We start from the raw sequence: 16,502 nt of genomic DNA on the forward strand, positions 1-16,502 counted from the left end.
GGGGGGGGGGGCTGCAGCCCCCTCAGCCTCCCCTCTGGCTACGCCACTGTGGCCCAACAATACCTAGTTGGGGGCACTGATTAAGATGACAACAGAAAGTCTTCGTACAGAATCGTTTTCGTATTCAATGTTTTTATATCATTGAATTAAAATTTAACAAATTTAATACGGTGACCTCCTTGACACTTACTGTGGAGCAGTTTGATACCTAGTTCACTTGCTAATATTTTTTCAACTGTGTTTTGGCGTTTATAGCTAATAATATAGAACCCAAAAACACATATTTGTAATCAATGCAATTTAGGGTCAATACTTAATTTACTTTTTACATAAACTTACAATCATCTAATCTATAACGATATTTGAACACTATTTATCAGCGTCCACAACAGCAATTGCTCGACACTACACACAGCACAACATATGCCTAAAGAATTTTTAGTTCTTGAATAAAATCATCGGCATCTATAGATTTGACCGTTTCTGCTGTTACCACCGGGTCCTCTATTTTAGTTGCCGTATCCTGCATCAAGTCCAGATAAGTGACAGGTGGAACCTCCATCATTTAATTCAGTCTCCTGGATTTTCAGATAACTGATCCCCATTGGTGTTTTTTTTTTAAATATGAATTGCTTTAGAGTCTTTGTTTTTTCCATTTTTGAATTGTACTGAAACTCAAATACCCAATGTACAATGTGTTCACCATATAGCAGCTGCTCTCAAACAGTGTTGGGCGTTGGCGCCGTCGGTGGAGTCTAAGGGCATATCTGCATTAAATTAAAATAATATTAATTGGCTTATCAAGTTTAGTTTATTAATTTATTTATTTACCCGCATACTTTGTTGTCGAAAACAATGCTTAAAACAATGCTATTTTACCTATATTAAACAAACAAATCTTTTATACACCATTTTTCATGGGTATTATATCATTGTGTATATTATGTATTTTATGAGCATTCAAAATTGTTGGGCCTCCGTAGAACTTTCTTAGCAACCTAAAGGCTCCACGAACAATACACTGCATATAGTAGAAAAGACTACCCTGCATATAGTAGAAAAGAATCAGAAACCTTAAATTAGGCGAGAGGGGTAAAAATATGTTAGCGTTATGTAAACATAGGTATACTTACATTGAAAGGACTATAAATAAAGATTGCAAGTATTTATTAGATATCTGTTAACATAGATAAGTAGGTAAAAGTTTCTTACTCATGCTTTATATTGTACCTAAGTTGTTAAAACAATATTTTTTATGAATTTGATACGAATTTCGTAAATTTTTTAAAATGATTAATAGTTTGTTTTTGAATTTTTTTAAATGCAATAATAAAATGTTATGAAGAACCTTCTATGACATTTTCAAGTGTTTTACTCAAAAACATATATTGTACCTTACATAAATCGAAAATAAACTAAAAAAAGTTGAAAATGTAAAATATTTATGAATATAGAACTATAAGAAACAAAATATTTTGAAAGTTTTATTATGTCTAGTAAATGCTAATATACATTATACATATTCGGTGAATATTCCAAGTCTCAACAGTTGTATATTTTTTAATTACGATAAAAAAAACAAAATTGATATTGTCCATAACTGTTGTTGCTTACTCATAATTCTTTTTAGTTGTTCCCGATTAGTTTGATTAGTGCTAGTGCTTTGTACTCGATATACAAACTAGGTCTAATTTTCCTTCCAATACTATTAAGCTTAAAGTTGAATCATTTTACTGACTTCTAAAAGTGACGTAAAATAAATGACATCATTGTAAAATCAATACATTCAATATATTCAACGAAATTATTAAGTATACTTATACGGTTATACCTACAACCATACATTTATTTTAAGCGAATAAATGTGTATAACTGTATTATTAAAATGGTATTATTTTGCATACATAAATATAGGAACAAATTATAATTATTAAAGGACAAAGGTGCAACAAAAAGTGCGGAAATATAATACTAAAAAAAAAAAATTGTATTGGCTCGATACATAGCTGATAATAAGTTTTCAGTAGCTGAGTAACCTCATCCTGTATATATTATATTTTATGATATTATTCATTTTATAAACACATATTATACTCAGTGTGCTTACATAATATTTTACAACTCCGCTGTAAGAATAACATTTATTTGCTGCATAGATATAGTGAGTAAAAAACCAACAATGAGTACACCGACATTTAAACCTGTGACCCACGTAATTTTTGATTTGGATGGAACTCTATTAGGTAAGTAAATATACTTATGTGTTATACGTAGTATAATTAATTTCGATCGATGATTTATACGTAGGTACATGTTATGACTAATATAGGTAGGTGAAACAAATATGAAATACTAGGTACTTTTTTTCTTAAATTGTAATTTGCAAATTTAAATTAATTAAGTTACTAAAAATGTATTTGAATTACCATAATATAAATCTTAATATGTAAATTAAAATTTTCAATTAAACACATTTTATGTGTAATTTACTACCTATATCTAAGTACTTATGTGCTTATCATTATTATGTCACACTTTAACGTTTAGATACGGAACGGATTCATAAGAAAACGTATACAAAAATCGCCAGTGATTATGGTAAAGAATTTCCCGATGATTTACGTTTACAAATTCTCGGAAAACAAGAAATGGACGTCGCTAAATTGATTATCAGCACATTGCAACTGAATTTAACACCCGAAGAATTATTAGAAAAAGCTCGTATCGAGGAAGAAAAAGAATTAAATAGCGTAACACTTATGAACGGTTAGTAGGTACTTAGTACTTTAGTAAGTAGATTACTTTTAGATACCTAGTAATCTTTAAAACATTAAATTATTTATGATCATAAGAGGATTTACAGAATAAAAATTCTTTAAATAATTTGGAATTTTGAATGGTTGATATTTTTCACAGTAATAGGTATAAATTAATTATTAAAAAAAAACATTGCATTATAATTTATAATATAACAAAGGATAAACCATACCGGAATGTCTGTATGCTTTTACTTTAGTAATGTACAAAATATAGTGTATAATTATACTATATATTGTAGTATAAAATATTAATGTCGTATTTTGGAGGTAGGTAGTAATTTATTTATAGTTTGATAGGTTATATTTCGGACTATGTCTATTGACGATCACTTACAATAAATATTATATTAGATAAGATAAGATAAAATATTAGTACATTAATATTAAAAACAAAGATGGTATTAACTACTAAGTACACCTACATGGACATGGTACATATTATGTTAAATTATAGGCTATATCAGTGTTATGTTTTCACCTAACCCATGGGTCACGAAAACATTTTGATGGGTTTCAGATGTTTGCAAACTAATAAGGAAACTATCTTGATTATAAATAAATATATAAAATATGAAAATAATATGTGATTGATTAAACTTTCTTATATTATATTTTATTTGATACCTCTACGTATAATAATTATATGAAGTTCAGCTAGTATTGTAGGACATAGATCTCATAATGGATATAATACATTATATTTTTATTAACTTTTGTAGAATCTTGTAACAGTCGTGGAAAATTTTGTAATCATATGATTATATACATTTTTTTGTGTATTATTTTTATTTTGAAGTACTTACACCTAAATATTTTTATTTAAAAATAATCTTTATATTTAACAAAATAAGTTTATTCATTATTCAGTATTGCATTACATAAAAATTGAGCGATAAAATATATTGATTATTATAAAAACTATTAGGTAAAATTACTATATTAATATGTTATGGTGCACTTGACTTTTTATTAGTGGGTTGTCCTGTCCCGCGCGTATTTTTCGAAAAGTAAATTTGTGTGAGTCCACATAACAAAAAAGTTGGGAAATACCTACTGGTCTATATTATGTGATATAGGAAATCAAACCTTAGACCTCGTGCGTGTTTTTTAGAAATTTCACCAGTGATAAATTACTTCATATAAAAATGAATCGATATTTTCATAAAATATTTTACGAAAATCATTTAATTTACATATAAACTTTACTCTTAAGATTTTATATTTGTATGTACATTTTCCAACATATATATAGAAAGATGTAGGTATTAAAAATAACGTAAGTACTCTATAAACTCTAAATCATATTATGCTAATTGTTTCGAGTAGATGTTAGTATTAGAAATTTAGACAGAATAATGCAATTTTCAACTAAATATAGTTTAATCATTTTTTTTTCAAAAGTATCTATGCTGATGTTCAATATCATGATCACAAAACAACGTGTCGGTAGATACGTACAACAAACGTGTGCAACAATTAATATCAAGCACCTATATTTAGCATATTTTGTACAAATATTAAGTCCATAACTGAACAAAATTGTGGAGTAGTAGGAAAGTGTATGCATTTCGATGATCTACCAAGCATTTTTAGACCACACCAAACAATAGTTTGTTTTAAATTTTAACCAATGTTCAAATATTTTAAGTGCATATAAAATGATAAAGCCCGGATAAATACACCATTTATTATTACTTGTTAACCATTCAGGAGTCGAAGATCTCTTGGAACACTTCTGTCAGCACAAGATACCGATTGCGATAGCAACGAGTAGTTCAGAAGGGGGTTTCCGCAGGAAGACGAATCATCTAAAGAACATATTCTCCATGTTTCATCACGTGGTCACCGGTTCTTCCGATCCGGAAGTTAAGAAAGGCAAACCAGCGCCGGACATCTTCAATATATGTGCATCCAGGTTTCCGGAGTGTCCAGAGAACAGCAAGGTAATTTATTTGTTAATTTATATGTGATATATAAACGGGTTAAACCTGATTCAAAATAGTATGTTTAAGCTCAACAGACCAACTAAGATTTAGAAAATTATAATTTGTAAATAGAAAAAATAAAAAAGTAAGAAAATTATATTGAAATAATAGTTTATTCAATAATAGTAATATTAACAACACCCATATTAAACAATAAACAGTAATAATAATAAGCACATCGTGAAGTTTTTTGGTTTACCTTAAACCGTTAAATTATATATTACGGTATTTTGATGTAATTTAAGAAACAAAAACGTTAATAATCACTATAATATGACTTAAGTTCACATATTGTGTTCCCCTCGACCCTCTGGGTAGGTACTTATCTACTCCTGCAACATATCATGGTAATAATAATAAACACAATCATTTTCAGTTGCCCACTATGAGGGCCAGTTGTACCGTCTACGGTTACACTTCGATTACGCTGTATCAACTGTTAACAGATTTTATAACCGGCCAAATTCAGCCGATTAAACTTCGGTTACCTTTAATCAGAGATGGTACAACTAGCTCTTAGGCTATAAACAATAGACTTCGATAAAAAATCTGTATATAGATTGTTATTGCTATTCTCAATGTTATATTCATGAAGATTAGAGATTAGAGATCTCTAATCTTCATGGTTATATTATTATGATATGATAGTATGGTACAGTGATACCATATACCATGTTCTGCAGTTATCATTTTTAGCCGACTTTTGAAGCATAAAATGCTTCGATTTTCTACTTCAGCATTTTTTCTGGTAGGAAAGCGAATTTAATTGGTACCTTTTTTGGTAGGAAAAAAGTAAAAAAATTCAAATATTTACACTTCCATTACGGTGACTCCCTCTACAGGCACATAATGTACCACAGAACGTTTCACAATTTTTAATCTTAAGTTAATATCACATATTCACTACATGTTACAAATTACATCACAACCTAATAGAAAATCAAATCTTAATTGATTAACATTTTTACACGCATTAGACTGATTATCACCTGAATGTCTGATAGTATAAATAATTCAATATTGAAAAATGATGATACTCTAATGATATACACTCTTGTATTTTATATTATAATATAGTGCCTGGTGTTCGAAGACTCGCCAAACGGTGTGGCCGCGGCTTTAGCGGCCGGGATGCAAGTGGTTATGGTACCCGATACTTTGTTGCCAAGAGAATTCACCACTAACGCCACATGCGTTTTGGACTCCCTGGAAGATTTCTGTCCGGAAATGTTTTCTTTGCCACCACGAGATTCCTCAGGTTCACGATCTTCATAAATCGGAGATTCATCTTCGAAATTGATACCTACATCATATCCATGCAAGCCACGCAGCTACATAAAATTGAAAATAAAAATGTATAGCTAATTTGTCAGGCATTTGTTTATTTGGTGGTGGGTATTTATGATACACGATAACGTCACTTAAAAGCTAAAGTTTACATATACCATTAAGAGGACGTCACGTCCGCGTGTGTTGACGCCATTTTACAAACGTACGACACAGAAAATATGTGTTCAGCAGTTTCATTTTTGTGTACTTAGTAACCTTTAATAATTATAGAACGAATAATATATCACCGAGCATAAAGGTGAGAACATTATCTGTGTTACAACTTTTAACATGGGTTTTTTGCGATATTTTAATTTATAAGCAAGTTATGAATACGTAAAATATTACAATTTAAAAATTTTGATGTCACCTTAAAATATTGTAAAAAAACCATATGAAAACAAGGATCATTCCTCTCTTTCCTTTAAGTTGTGTTATAGGTAAATACATTTGTATTGCGTATTATTAAATGTTATACTACACTAAATTGGAACTTCTGAACATATATTGTCCATGTTGTACATTTGTAACTTTGTAAGGCTGCAGAAACAATATATGTGTGCGTCCTCTTAAAATACCAAAAATATGAGAAACTATTTCTTGTCATGCACAATGAGAGCCGAGAGGTATCCCGAAAAAACCACACGCAAACTCTAAAAATATCGAAGCCTGTAACAATAAAGTGTGTATTATTACATAAGTTACTACTACGTCACAAATATATATAGTTATGGGTTCACCAGGTTGTTCATAAGAAAAGTACAGTTTTCTTTTTTCGTGCGCGAATAGAAGCTTGTATTTCGTGTTTCATGTTTTTCAATATGATGATAATATATTATTAATATATTAAACTAAATATTTTTCTTTAACTGTAAATTATATATATAATGTCCACAATTAAGTCATTACGATTATAGTATAAAATATTATTACGTTAAAATGATTGATTATTAAATATGACGCAAGACAGCGAAAGGTGATTAAATTATTGCGATCTCCTAGGTACTTCCTGCGAAATGACATCGGTATGATGCAAAATTATGGACGCAGCTAGACCATAACAACTGTAATTCCTGTAATTACTTATTTCCGCCAGAATAGTTTATTGTCCGTCATCACCATACTCCGTTTCCCATCAAAACATTTTCGATTCCTTTTTTGCCAAAGGACGTTTCTACCAAAAACTTTTGGAAATCAATGATTTTTAGGAAATGTACATTGCTATATTATGTTCCAATTTGCAAGAAATATTATTAGTCTGTGGTAATATTCAAATGTATAATATTAATTATGATTTATACTCAAGGGCTCCCAAAAAAGTACAGTTATTCGCGTCGACGTTAAAATGCTATAATATGACTATATCAGACTATAAGTCGTGCTTATAAACGTTTTCACTCCCATCTACTAAATCACAGAATTCCAGAAATCATCTTCGTTCCCTTCGGCCCTCTCACATTACTTACACTTACTATAAACCTTTAACAAAATTCAAATTTTGTTGAACAATCATAAAAAATTTAAAAAATATATTTTTACCCAGGACTTATTCAAAAGTGTATTTGGGCCTATTTTCGGTAATTATTTGGAAAATAGATGCGAATTTGATAATAAAATTTCACGTATTTGACTTTTTATAATTTATCGATTCATAAATAATCGTAAAAAAATAATGAATTATAGCCAATGTTTATTGTTAATACAATAATATTTGATTCATCCCAATTCTCAATATTGTTTGGGGAGGGGTGGGTTATTGGACATTTTAGGGTGGTTAGCGTCTAAAGCCCCCCTCTATTTGAGCCTGTGGTTATAAGTAAATTATTAAGTCATATTTTAACAGTGCACAGCTTTCGCATCAGAATCAGACGAAACTTCCTCACGAACTCATACTTAATCATTAAAGATCCTTAACCAATATGCAACACATGGAACAAATTATTAACTAAAAATATGTGAAAATATATAAAGATTTTATTAATTAAAACAGAATATTTTTAAACTTGTATGTTAATTATTTTATTTCTGTTTTATAGGTTAAATTTTAAATGTATTATACCGAAAAGCTAAAAATGTAACTATCTTTAACTATAGTTTGATAATATTTTATTTGAAGATCACAGTGATGTAAAGCTCTACTGATTACGCTTCATCAAACATAATTAATAGTTGATCAAAATTCTTAGTAGAAACTCTATGTTTACCTATAGGACTTGAGTTACCCAAACAACACTAATCGTAATAACGTACCTATACCCTATCGCTTATGATCACATGCTTTTGGCCCACCAAGTCACTAGGTAAAGGTAAAGTAATAGCCTCTTCAACTTATGGTGATACTGATGTGTACCTATGATTTGAGTAGAATACAGAATACCTGTTGACAAATTGGCTACAATATTATGTGAAATACTTGAATCTTTACAATTAGATTTATTATAATTTTTTTTGTGACTTTAGAACTTTTGTAAGCGATTTTTAGCGCCGCTGTTAGATTATTATGTTTTTATAATTCACTTGTTTCACACTTCAAACATATTTTACTCCCCGTATCTGCAGAGTATATATTAAAAATTAAAATACATAATGAAGTCAAGGTAATAACTAAAAATAAATAAATGATTGCGTGTGTCAAAGTAGATTATAACACCGTACTGAAAAAAAAAAATTATTACGTAATTTGTGTTTAATATGAATTAGAGAACGTGTATATTATGCACAATACACATTTATGCAACATCGTAAGTTGTTACCAATTGTTATGATGTACTTACATACCTAGTTACATATTCATGGCAAGAAGTTTAGTATTGGTTATAGTGATTTGTGCTATAAATTATAAGCTTGATTAGACATTTAACACGCGTCCCCGTCTGCCACTTATATATGAATCCCAATCACATAATATACGACTAATTAATATTGCATAAAGTGTTGCGAACAAAATATTTAAAATGATACACATCAAATAATACCTATATTACCCATACCTACTGTTTATTTATGACGAATATGCCTAATACAATATATTGTAACACACAACACATTGACGAGGCTACGGCAGAGAATATTGTTTAAATGTTTTATTCAACAATGTGATACAAAGACATACATTATATACTCGCGTATTCAAAAGTAACACACCGACACAAAAATACGAGTATAACGATACACACGGTTCGGATTGTAGAAACACAATACGTTGTTATTAATCGTTAATAATAATTCATAAGCCTATTACACATAGAATGTCAATGTTAAATTAAAACATAAACGGTACCAAGTCGATGTATAAACCAACTAATAAGTAAACAACAAAATAATTTTCACTGTATTGCGTACTTAAATGTCTCTTGGCGTTATTGTTGTTGGCATGCTAGGAGTTGCCTTTATACGTATTATATTAATTCAAAGTCAAATCGTATAGACTACATTATAAAATATGCAATACACATCTAGGGTTTGGAGGGATGGTGATGGACGATAAAGGGAAAACAATTCAGCGATTATGTCTTAACATAGTTTACTTATACATCAATACACAGTTATTAAATTAATTATTTACGTCGCTTAAAACAAAATATAATATTAATCTTAATAATAAATAACATTGGTCGGATATCCTACTGGTTGCATGTTCCAGTTTTAGGTGATGTGTTTTATAATATTATTGAAAATAAAAACTTGTTACACCTACGATATTACAGTAAGAATATACTATAGTCCTACAACACAGAGAAAAATTTAAGGTAAGTCAAAAAGAAGTATGATTTTGTAGGGAGGGTTTATTTGCGGCTGGGCGGGAACAGCTGGTCGTAAGGAACCTCCAGGAACACTTGGTTGAGAATGGGTCTCGTGATCTTCTCGAAACCCTCTTCGGCGTACGGCATCATGATTTGGAATATCACTCGCCAAAATTGGTTAGCGAAGGTTAACGCCATTTGGCCTAGAATATTGATAATAACACCACGTATTATATTTTATGGTTGGCTTTCTCTTCGCGATATTTATTCGCCTTTCTGGTATATAATACTCACTCAATTCGGGACTTCCATTGATCATGTTGGTCGCGTATATTTTCATGTCACCAATGTCTAATTTCATGCCAACGTCCTTGATACGCATGTAACGTTGTCCGTCCAACTCAACGGCATTGCCTTTCAACATCCACGAACCGGTCACATCATCTGTGCACAAAAATTGAATTCAATGTTTTTAAAAATTATTTAATCGAATTTCATTGACTAGTCCTTTTTAGTAATTTTGTACTTACAAGACGTCACGTTGAATACGCCCTTGCCCATGATTGGCATCTGGCCAATTCTTCCCTCACCCTTGAATTTGCCGTTTGATATCACTTTTGGCATGTAAAAGTCGACTTCTAATTCCAATTGTTCTGGGTCTTCCACAACAGATCTAAAAAAATAATATCTTCAATCAATTTATAACGCACCAAAACAAAACGTATTTTCTTTATTCGATAAATTAACGGCTTTTAAAGTATTGAATATACGAGTATTCCACATCAGATATGAAATTATTTAATGCTCAAATTAACTCGAACGAGTTTTTTGGTAAAAATATAACAATGTATTATTTATTTCAATTCTAACTACCTGACATCGACGATTTTTATAGATCCTAAACCATGGTTGTAAACATCTTTGAATAGAGCTTTTCCTTCGATTTGTGTAGACTCGAAATGCATAAGATATTCATTCAAATAGAATGGATCTAAAGATGTGATGTTCAACTGTGGAATTCCCTCTGAAAATTACATCACCGATTGGGCTGTTAGTTTTATGTACCGTTGTAGTATATTAATATATGAATGTTAACCTTTGCTAAATTTGGGGATCAAATATTGAAGAGTTTTCTTCACACAACCACTGAAGTCCTTATCATTTCTTTTGCATGGATCTGTGTATGTTGCTACAAAAAAAACAGTATAAATAATATTATATTCATTGGGTAATAATATATATATAATTAATTATGATGCACATAAATGATTTGTAAAAAATGTTTTTATTCCATGTACACACATTTTGTTTTTTCGAATACACTGTTAAACCACTTGAACGTTTAAATTTAAAACAGCTCATTATTTTTTTCATAATATGTATATGTTTCGAGCAAATCCATGGCTAAACCTTTTTTTTCTAAATTACTATTATTATTTTAATATCTCATTGGATGATGCGCATTGCGTGTACAACGTAATGATGATGTTTTGATTAAGTATACATTTATGTTATTATTATATTATATTATGGACCTATTATAATAGCTTGTATAGTAGTTGACCTTCAGGTAAACTTTGTGCGTAGTACGTATTTATACTTGTATACGCTTATACATTATGTTCTATGTGAACACCACACGAAGTCCCAACTAATCGAGTTGGTTCTTGAGAGGACGGTCAAATAATAATTAATTATGCTTCAAGGCCATATGTGTTTGAATAAGTTATAAAAAAATAAGCAAATTCGAATTTATAATTATTTATTGTACAGTAAGTTTCCTTCGTATAGGATAAGGAATAAATATTTGTTTATAATTCAAATTTAACGTGGTTGCTGCATGCCTCTGTTTTTTAGGCAAAATTATCTCCTTTGAACTAAAAGTAAACAATGTAATATAATAGACATGAGCTTTCGCATATTCATACGTTATTGTATTTGTATAGTAAACAACTTTTACTCGAAATTCACTTTCAAATTGTTTAGGTTGAGTAGGTATGTATAATATATATTATATTATATATACATTATAGACTGCCACAGTTGTACCGCTATGTGTGTCAGTTATATACCTACCAGCTACCTATACTTAAGCGTTTTATGTACATGTTTTGTATTCAGTTCTTTTGATTATGTCTATGTATAACCTGCGGTCAATGATCCGGTCCCGCGAAATATATAGGTACCTATAATGAAAGTGTAACGCTACCTACTGCGTATATACAGATTATAAATATATATGGACTGCGACGACGGTGAAACCGTTAATTTTTTTTATTAGTACGTCCTATTATGATATATTATTATGAAAACTCATAATAAATATATATTTTTTAAACAGTGCATATTGTATATTATGTATATTGTGTATAATATATAATATCGGTGAATGTAAAATTTCCCCTGCGATGACAACAATCAATGCAAGTAAATTAGTTTTTATGTAGACTGATACGCGGTATTATGGCTCTCAATGTTTTCATCCGCATGAAATTTTACATTTTCATTGTCTTTTGTAGAGAAAATCCAACGAACTCTCTCCAGATTATAATTTTCAAAATGCGATAACACCTGTGGGTATAATGCAAACAGGAAAAGGACGGATGCGGTTACCAATTTATTGCCTGCGCAGCTGCGTGCCAATTATTGTTGAACGATATGCATCTCGATCGAGTATAATTAAGTTTTTTTTTAATCACAAAACGTTATAATCAGTCGAATACAATATTGTGGTGTAATATTTGGTTTACCATGTTTGTGTTATATAGAAAAATTCAAACAATAATTAATAAATTATGACAAAGTCGATTTTTATGTACCTACCTTACCAGTGAGTATATTTAATTAACTCAATTGTACGCCTACTTCTTGGTTCTCAATTACCGATTGGTTCAGACGTAGTCTACAGGTAATATACGAATAGGTTCAGATGAACTTTTATTTTAATAATACAACTGTGTGGAAATAAACTAGACTTAAGAGTGTCCAGAATACCTATACATATAGGTATGGATAACATGTCTTATATATACGAGTATAAACAATAATAGTTATCACTTATCAGTATTGTGAAATAAAATTCTCAATTATGTTTCCCGTCAAACGATTTGGAACAACCGGTGGTGTTTTCTGGAGTAGATGAAGACGTTGTCCACATTTTTGGTGAAAATAATGTATTCATCAGATCTTTTTATAATTACTTATGTGAACCAATTTGAAAAATAGATAAGTAGAAGGATAAGACTTTTTTTTTTTTGGGGGGGGGGGGACCAATCATACACTTTATTTTACCCGGGAACCGATTCTGTATTTCTCGTTTTAATAATCCAATATATTATAGCCTACTATAAATATGTTATGGTAAAATGCATACTCATGATGAATATTCAATCATTTTAACCTAGAGTTATTTATATTTATAAAAACTAATTCAGCAAAACATTAAATGTTTATGCAAGAATATAACTATGTCAAGTACACAAATTAAAAACTGGATATTTTAAATTTAAATAATTTGAGTTCTATGAAAAATATTGTTATTACATAAATATTTATTCAATAGTTTAGTCATATAATATAAATTATTTAAGTATTTCTACTGTAGAAATTTTGAATTCATTTAAGTACCTATTTTGCTATGATAATAATATCTATTATTGCTATCCGATTGAATGAGAAATAATAACCTATTGTATATTATAGTGTTATTAGTTCAAAACATCATAAACGAGCACTAAGCCGATAGGTATATATAAATTAAAATAGTGTATTATATAATATTATATTTATGTATCAGTTAATCCTTTAACTTAAAATCGATATATTTCAATTCAAATCATAAATTATTTAAAACTAATTTTGAGTTAAGCCGTATAATATGTACTTTACATTTCTATAACTTGATACATAATATGTTTGTATTTGCAATTGCATTATACATGATACATGCCATTATACTCTTTGAATTAAGTACCTATTTATGAAAACTATTTAGTAAAGAAGATTATAAATTATAACCGTTCTAGTGTTCTACTTCGTAACTCTCAACTTCGCAACGAGTAACAACATAATTTTGTAAGTATAAATATAACCTACTATCGTGGTAACCTATTGGTTGTAGAAATGCAAAAACAGGTATTAGGCAATCAAAAATGATATAGGTACCTATAATAAATAATATATATTATATACAGTTAGGATAAACGTTAATAGACGAATAATTTAAATAATTTCCAAACGATAACATTTTTTTGAAAACAAATAAAACCGGCTGGTGTTATGTAGTAGTCGATGCGTTAACTCTGTAGTTGACTAAACTCAAATCCAAAACAAGGCAGTCTAAAATTTGAATATATAACCGCACGGTTACGTGCAAATAGTATAGATACAGATTCTGACTTCCGCACTCTGGGTGTAGGCACATTAAGATGTAAAGTCTTTCATACAACTATTTAAAGACCGTATATATCATTATACGTAACGACGTATTATATAACATTATTGCATGTAGAAATTTGGTTATACCTACATAGACTATTATATCGTTGGTAACTCGAAAGGCAAAAAACAAAAGAATAACGCATAAAGTCCATGTCACCAGTAGATAATAATTGTTATTTGTTGTATTATTATTCATTTATTTATTTACATGTAATCGTATAGGTATTAACGGGAATCTGCCCTTTTTATAAAATATACATCTAATAATAAAATATGTACCTACACTCCATAGACTATAATGACAAAAGGTATAACTGTAATCCAAAAACTAATCTATTATAATGAACAATAGAAGTGATAAATAAATAACAATAGTTAAACGTACATAGAGGACAATTTTATTAATAGTAAAAACAGAGCATTACACGTGAATACCAATACGAATATGTGCAAAATATGTATCGACGGTTCAGTATAGTCAGTATACAAATATATTATGAAACTTTTTAGTCAAAATACATCTAAACTAAGTATTAAATTCTATTGGTTTTTGAATATAAGTACTAAGTAGATGTATCAGTATATTATTTGAGATGATACTTTATGTTTTAATTTTTATCAAAATTCAGTTTAATCCTAATAGTAATAAAAAGTTATTTAAGTTCTTAAAATTATAGAGAAACTCAAAAAATTCAAACTTTCCAAAATATTTCACCGAGAAAATTAACCACCCTTTCATACCTCTCTAACCATGCAATTCGTTCCGATCTCAAATTGAAATTAATCTACGTATATTTTACAAAAGCTTGTACTTCTACAATATAATATGGTCTATAATCTCCCATTCTAATCCACCTGTAAAAAATCTCACAGCCTCAACAATAATTACTGTAATCCTACAAGACCTCAAGTAAATGATATTCTGATCGTGATCTGATGCATAATACCATTAATGTCATTAATCACGAAATTTGAAATATAATCAAATCAAAAATGTGATTCAATTGAAAATTAAGGAATCTGCGTTCGCCATTTATATGGGGGTTAAAAAGTTTTTATTTATGGCTTTTCAACGTTTGTATACTTCAGATTCTTTTTGTATAGGTAGGCTGATGAATTTTTTTTACGTATACCTAATGATTTTGTTTTCTTGTATTTCATATACTTTGTGTGTTCTTATATAATTGTATATTTTGCGTAAAAAAAAAAACCTAAACACTGTACTTCGCTCAATGTTCGTATGAACACAATTTAATATATAATTTATAATATGGTACGTGTGAATTTGCATAATATTGTACACATAGACTCAATAATATACAATAACATAATATTATATTATACTATTGTATAATGCATGTGTGTGCGTTTAAGACATGAGCAGGTACTTACGCAATTCGACGCCGCCGGACCTGAGGATCGCCGCCCTGGCGACCGCGGAAAACGCGGCCAGTAAAAGTATGACTGCGTTGCGCATATTGTTGCGGTGCTCGTCGTTACAGGTAGTAATATTTTACTCGGTGTGTGTTGCGCACGGACGACTGTCGAGCAATACGCGATCCGTCGGGCTCCTATTCCGCTTTATAGACGATGAGCCTCGGGTTCTTGGAGGGAAAGTGTACACATAATGCGATTTCATCGAGTATAGCATACGGAAGGAGCGGGCCAATCCGCCACGTCTTCGTCGTTGGACATAATTATTATAATAATATATAATACCTCTATGTAATACGTATAATACAGGTGGTTAATTTCGGTTATCGTGACTATAATTTATTATTGTGTACGATTTTAAACGATTTTCTGGTAAACCGAATTCATTGTTATTTCGATTACCTACCTAACACGGCTGGTTAACACGTTAACACTGAGTTATAGTAAGACAATATAATATAATAAGCAAGTAGGTTTGCCCAAAAAAACTGTTAAAGCGAATAAAACATACAAAAGCGATGTTGGAATTTTCACCCCTATAATATGAGAGTTATACCTTGAAAAGAAAAATCGCTATGATTTTTCCACAGAGATCCTATGGTATTATATCAAAGAGACCAATGTGTGGGCATAGATCCAAATTATGCATAGGAAACAGATATTTTGGAAATAGAATTAAGTAAAATCCTAACTTAACCTTGCATTTACTCGCAAAGAATTATTAATTTGTTGGCAAACACATCACTCTTTTA

General features: G+C 29.8%; 2 protein-coding genes across 2 annotated transcripts; one reads left to right on the top strand and one right to left on the bottom strand.

The window, feature by feature from the left end:
* Nucleotides 1-1,844: 1,844 nt before the first annotated feature.
* Nucleotides 1,845-8,115, top strand: LOC111038355 (pseudouridine-5'-phosphatase-like). Its single transcript, XM_022321419.1, has 4 exons — nt 1,845-2,243; nt 2,548-2,766; nt 4,530-4,762; nt 5,882-8,115. The coding sequence occupies exons 1-4, from the start codon at nt 2,180-2,182 to the stop codon at nt 6,077-6,079; spliced, it is 714 nt and encodes a 237-aa protein (XP_022177111.1). The 5' UTR covers nt 1,845-2,179; the 3' UTR covers nt 6,080-8,115.
* A 1,523-nt stretch (nt 8,116-9,638) lies between these two features.
* Nucleotides 9,639-15,876, bottom strand: LOC111038002 (protein takeout-like). The gene is made up of 6 exons (XM_022320913.1): nt 15,709-15,876; nt 10,973-11,065; nt 10,750-10,900; nt 10,407-10,549; nt 10,171-10,320; nt 9,639-10,079 (listed from the first exon to the last, which is right to left on the bottom strand). The coding sequence occupies exons 1-6, from the start codon at nt 15,791-15,793 to the stop codon at nt 9,919-9,921; spliced, it is 783 nt and encodes a 260-aa protein (XP_022176605.1). The 5' UTR covers nt 15,794-15,876; the 3' UTR covers nt 9,639-9,918.
* Between the last annotated feature and the right edge of the window lie 626 nt (nt 15,877-16,502).

The sequence above is a fragment of the Myzus persicae genome, unplaced genomic scaffold, assembly GCF_001856785.1.
Source record: "Myzus persicae strain clone G006 unplaced genomic scaffold, MPER_G0061.0, whole genome shotgun sequence".
Classification (NCBI taxonomy): Eukaryota; Metazoa; Arthropoda; class Insecta; order Hemiptera; family Aphididae; genus Myzus; species Myzus persicae.

Bases quoted from the DNA above. Each gene is read 5' to 3' on its own strand.
- LOC111038355 (XM_022321419.1), top strand. From the start codon at position 2,180: ATGAGTACACCGACATTTAAACCTGTGACCCACGTAATTTTTGATTTG. The intron at 2,244-2,547 runs GTAAGTAAATAT...TTTAACGTTTAG, and splicing joins TTTGGATGGAACTCTATTAG to ATACGGAACGGATTCATAAG. The intron at 4,763-5,881 runs GTAATTTATTTG...ATTATAATATAG, and splicing joins AGTGTCCAGAGAACAGCAAG to TGCCTGGTGTTCGAAGACTC.
- LOC111038002 (XM_022320913.1), bottom strand. From the start codon at position 15,793: ATGCGCAACGCAGTCATACTTTTACTGGCCGCGTTTTCCGCGGTCGCC. The intron at 11,066-15,708 runs GTAAGTACCTGC...TTTTTTTTGTAG, and splicing joins GTCCGGCGGCGTCGAATTGC to CAACATACACAGATCCATGC. The intron at 10,080-10,170 runs GTGAGTATTATA...TCAATATTCTAG, and splicing joins CAATGGAAGTCCCGAATTGA to GCCAAATGGCGTTAACCTTC.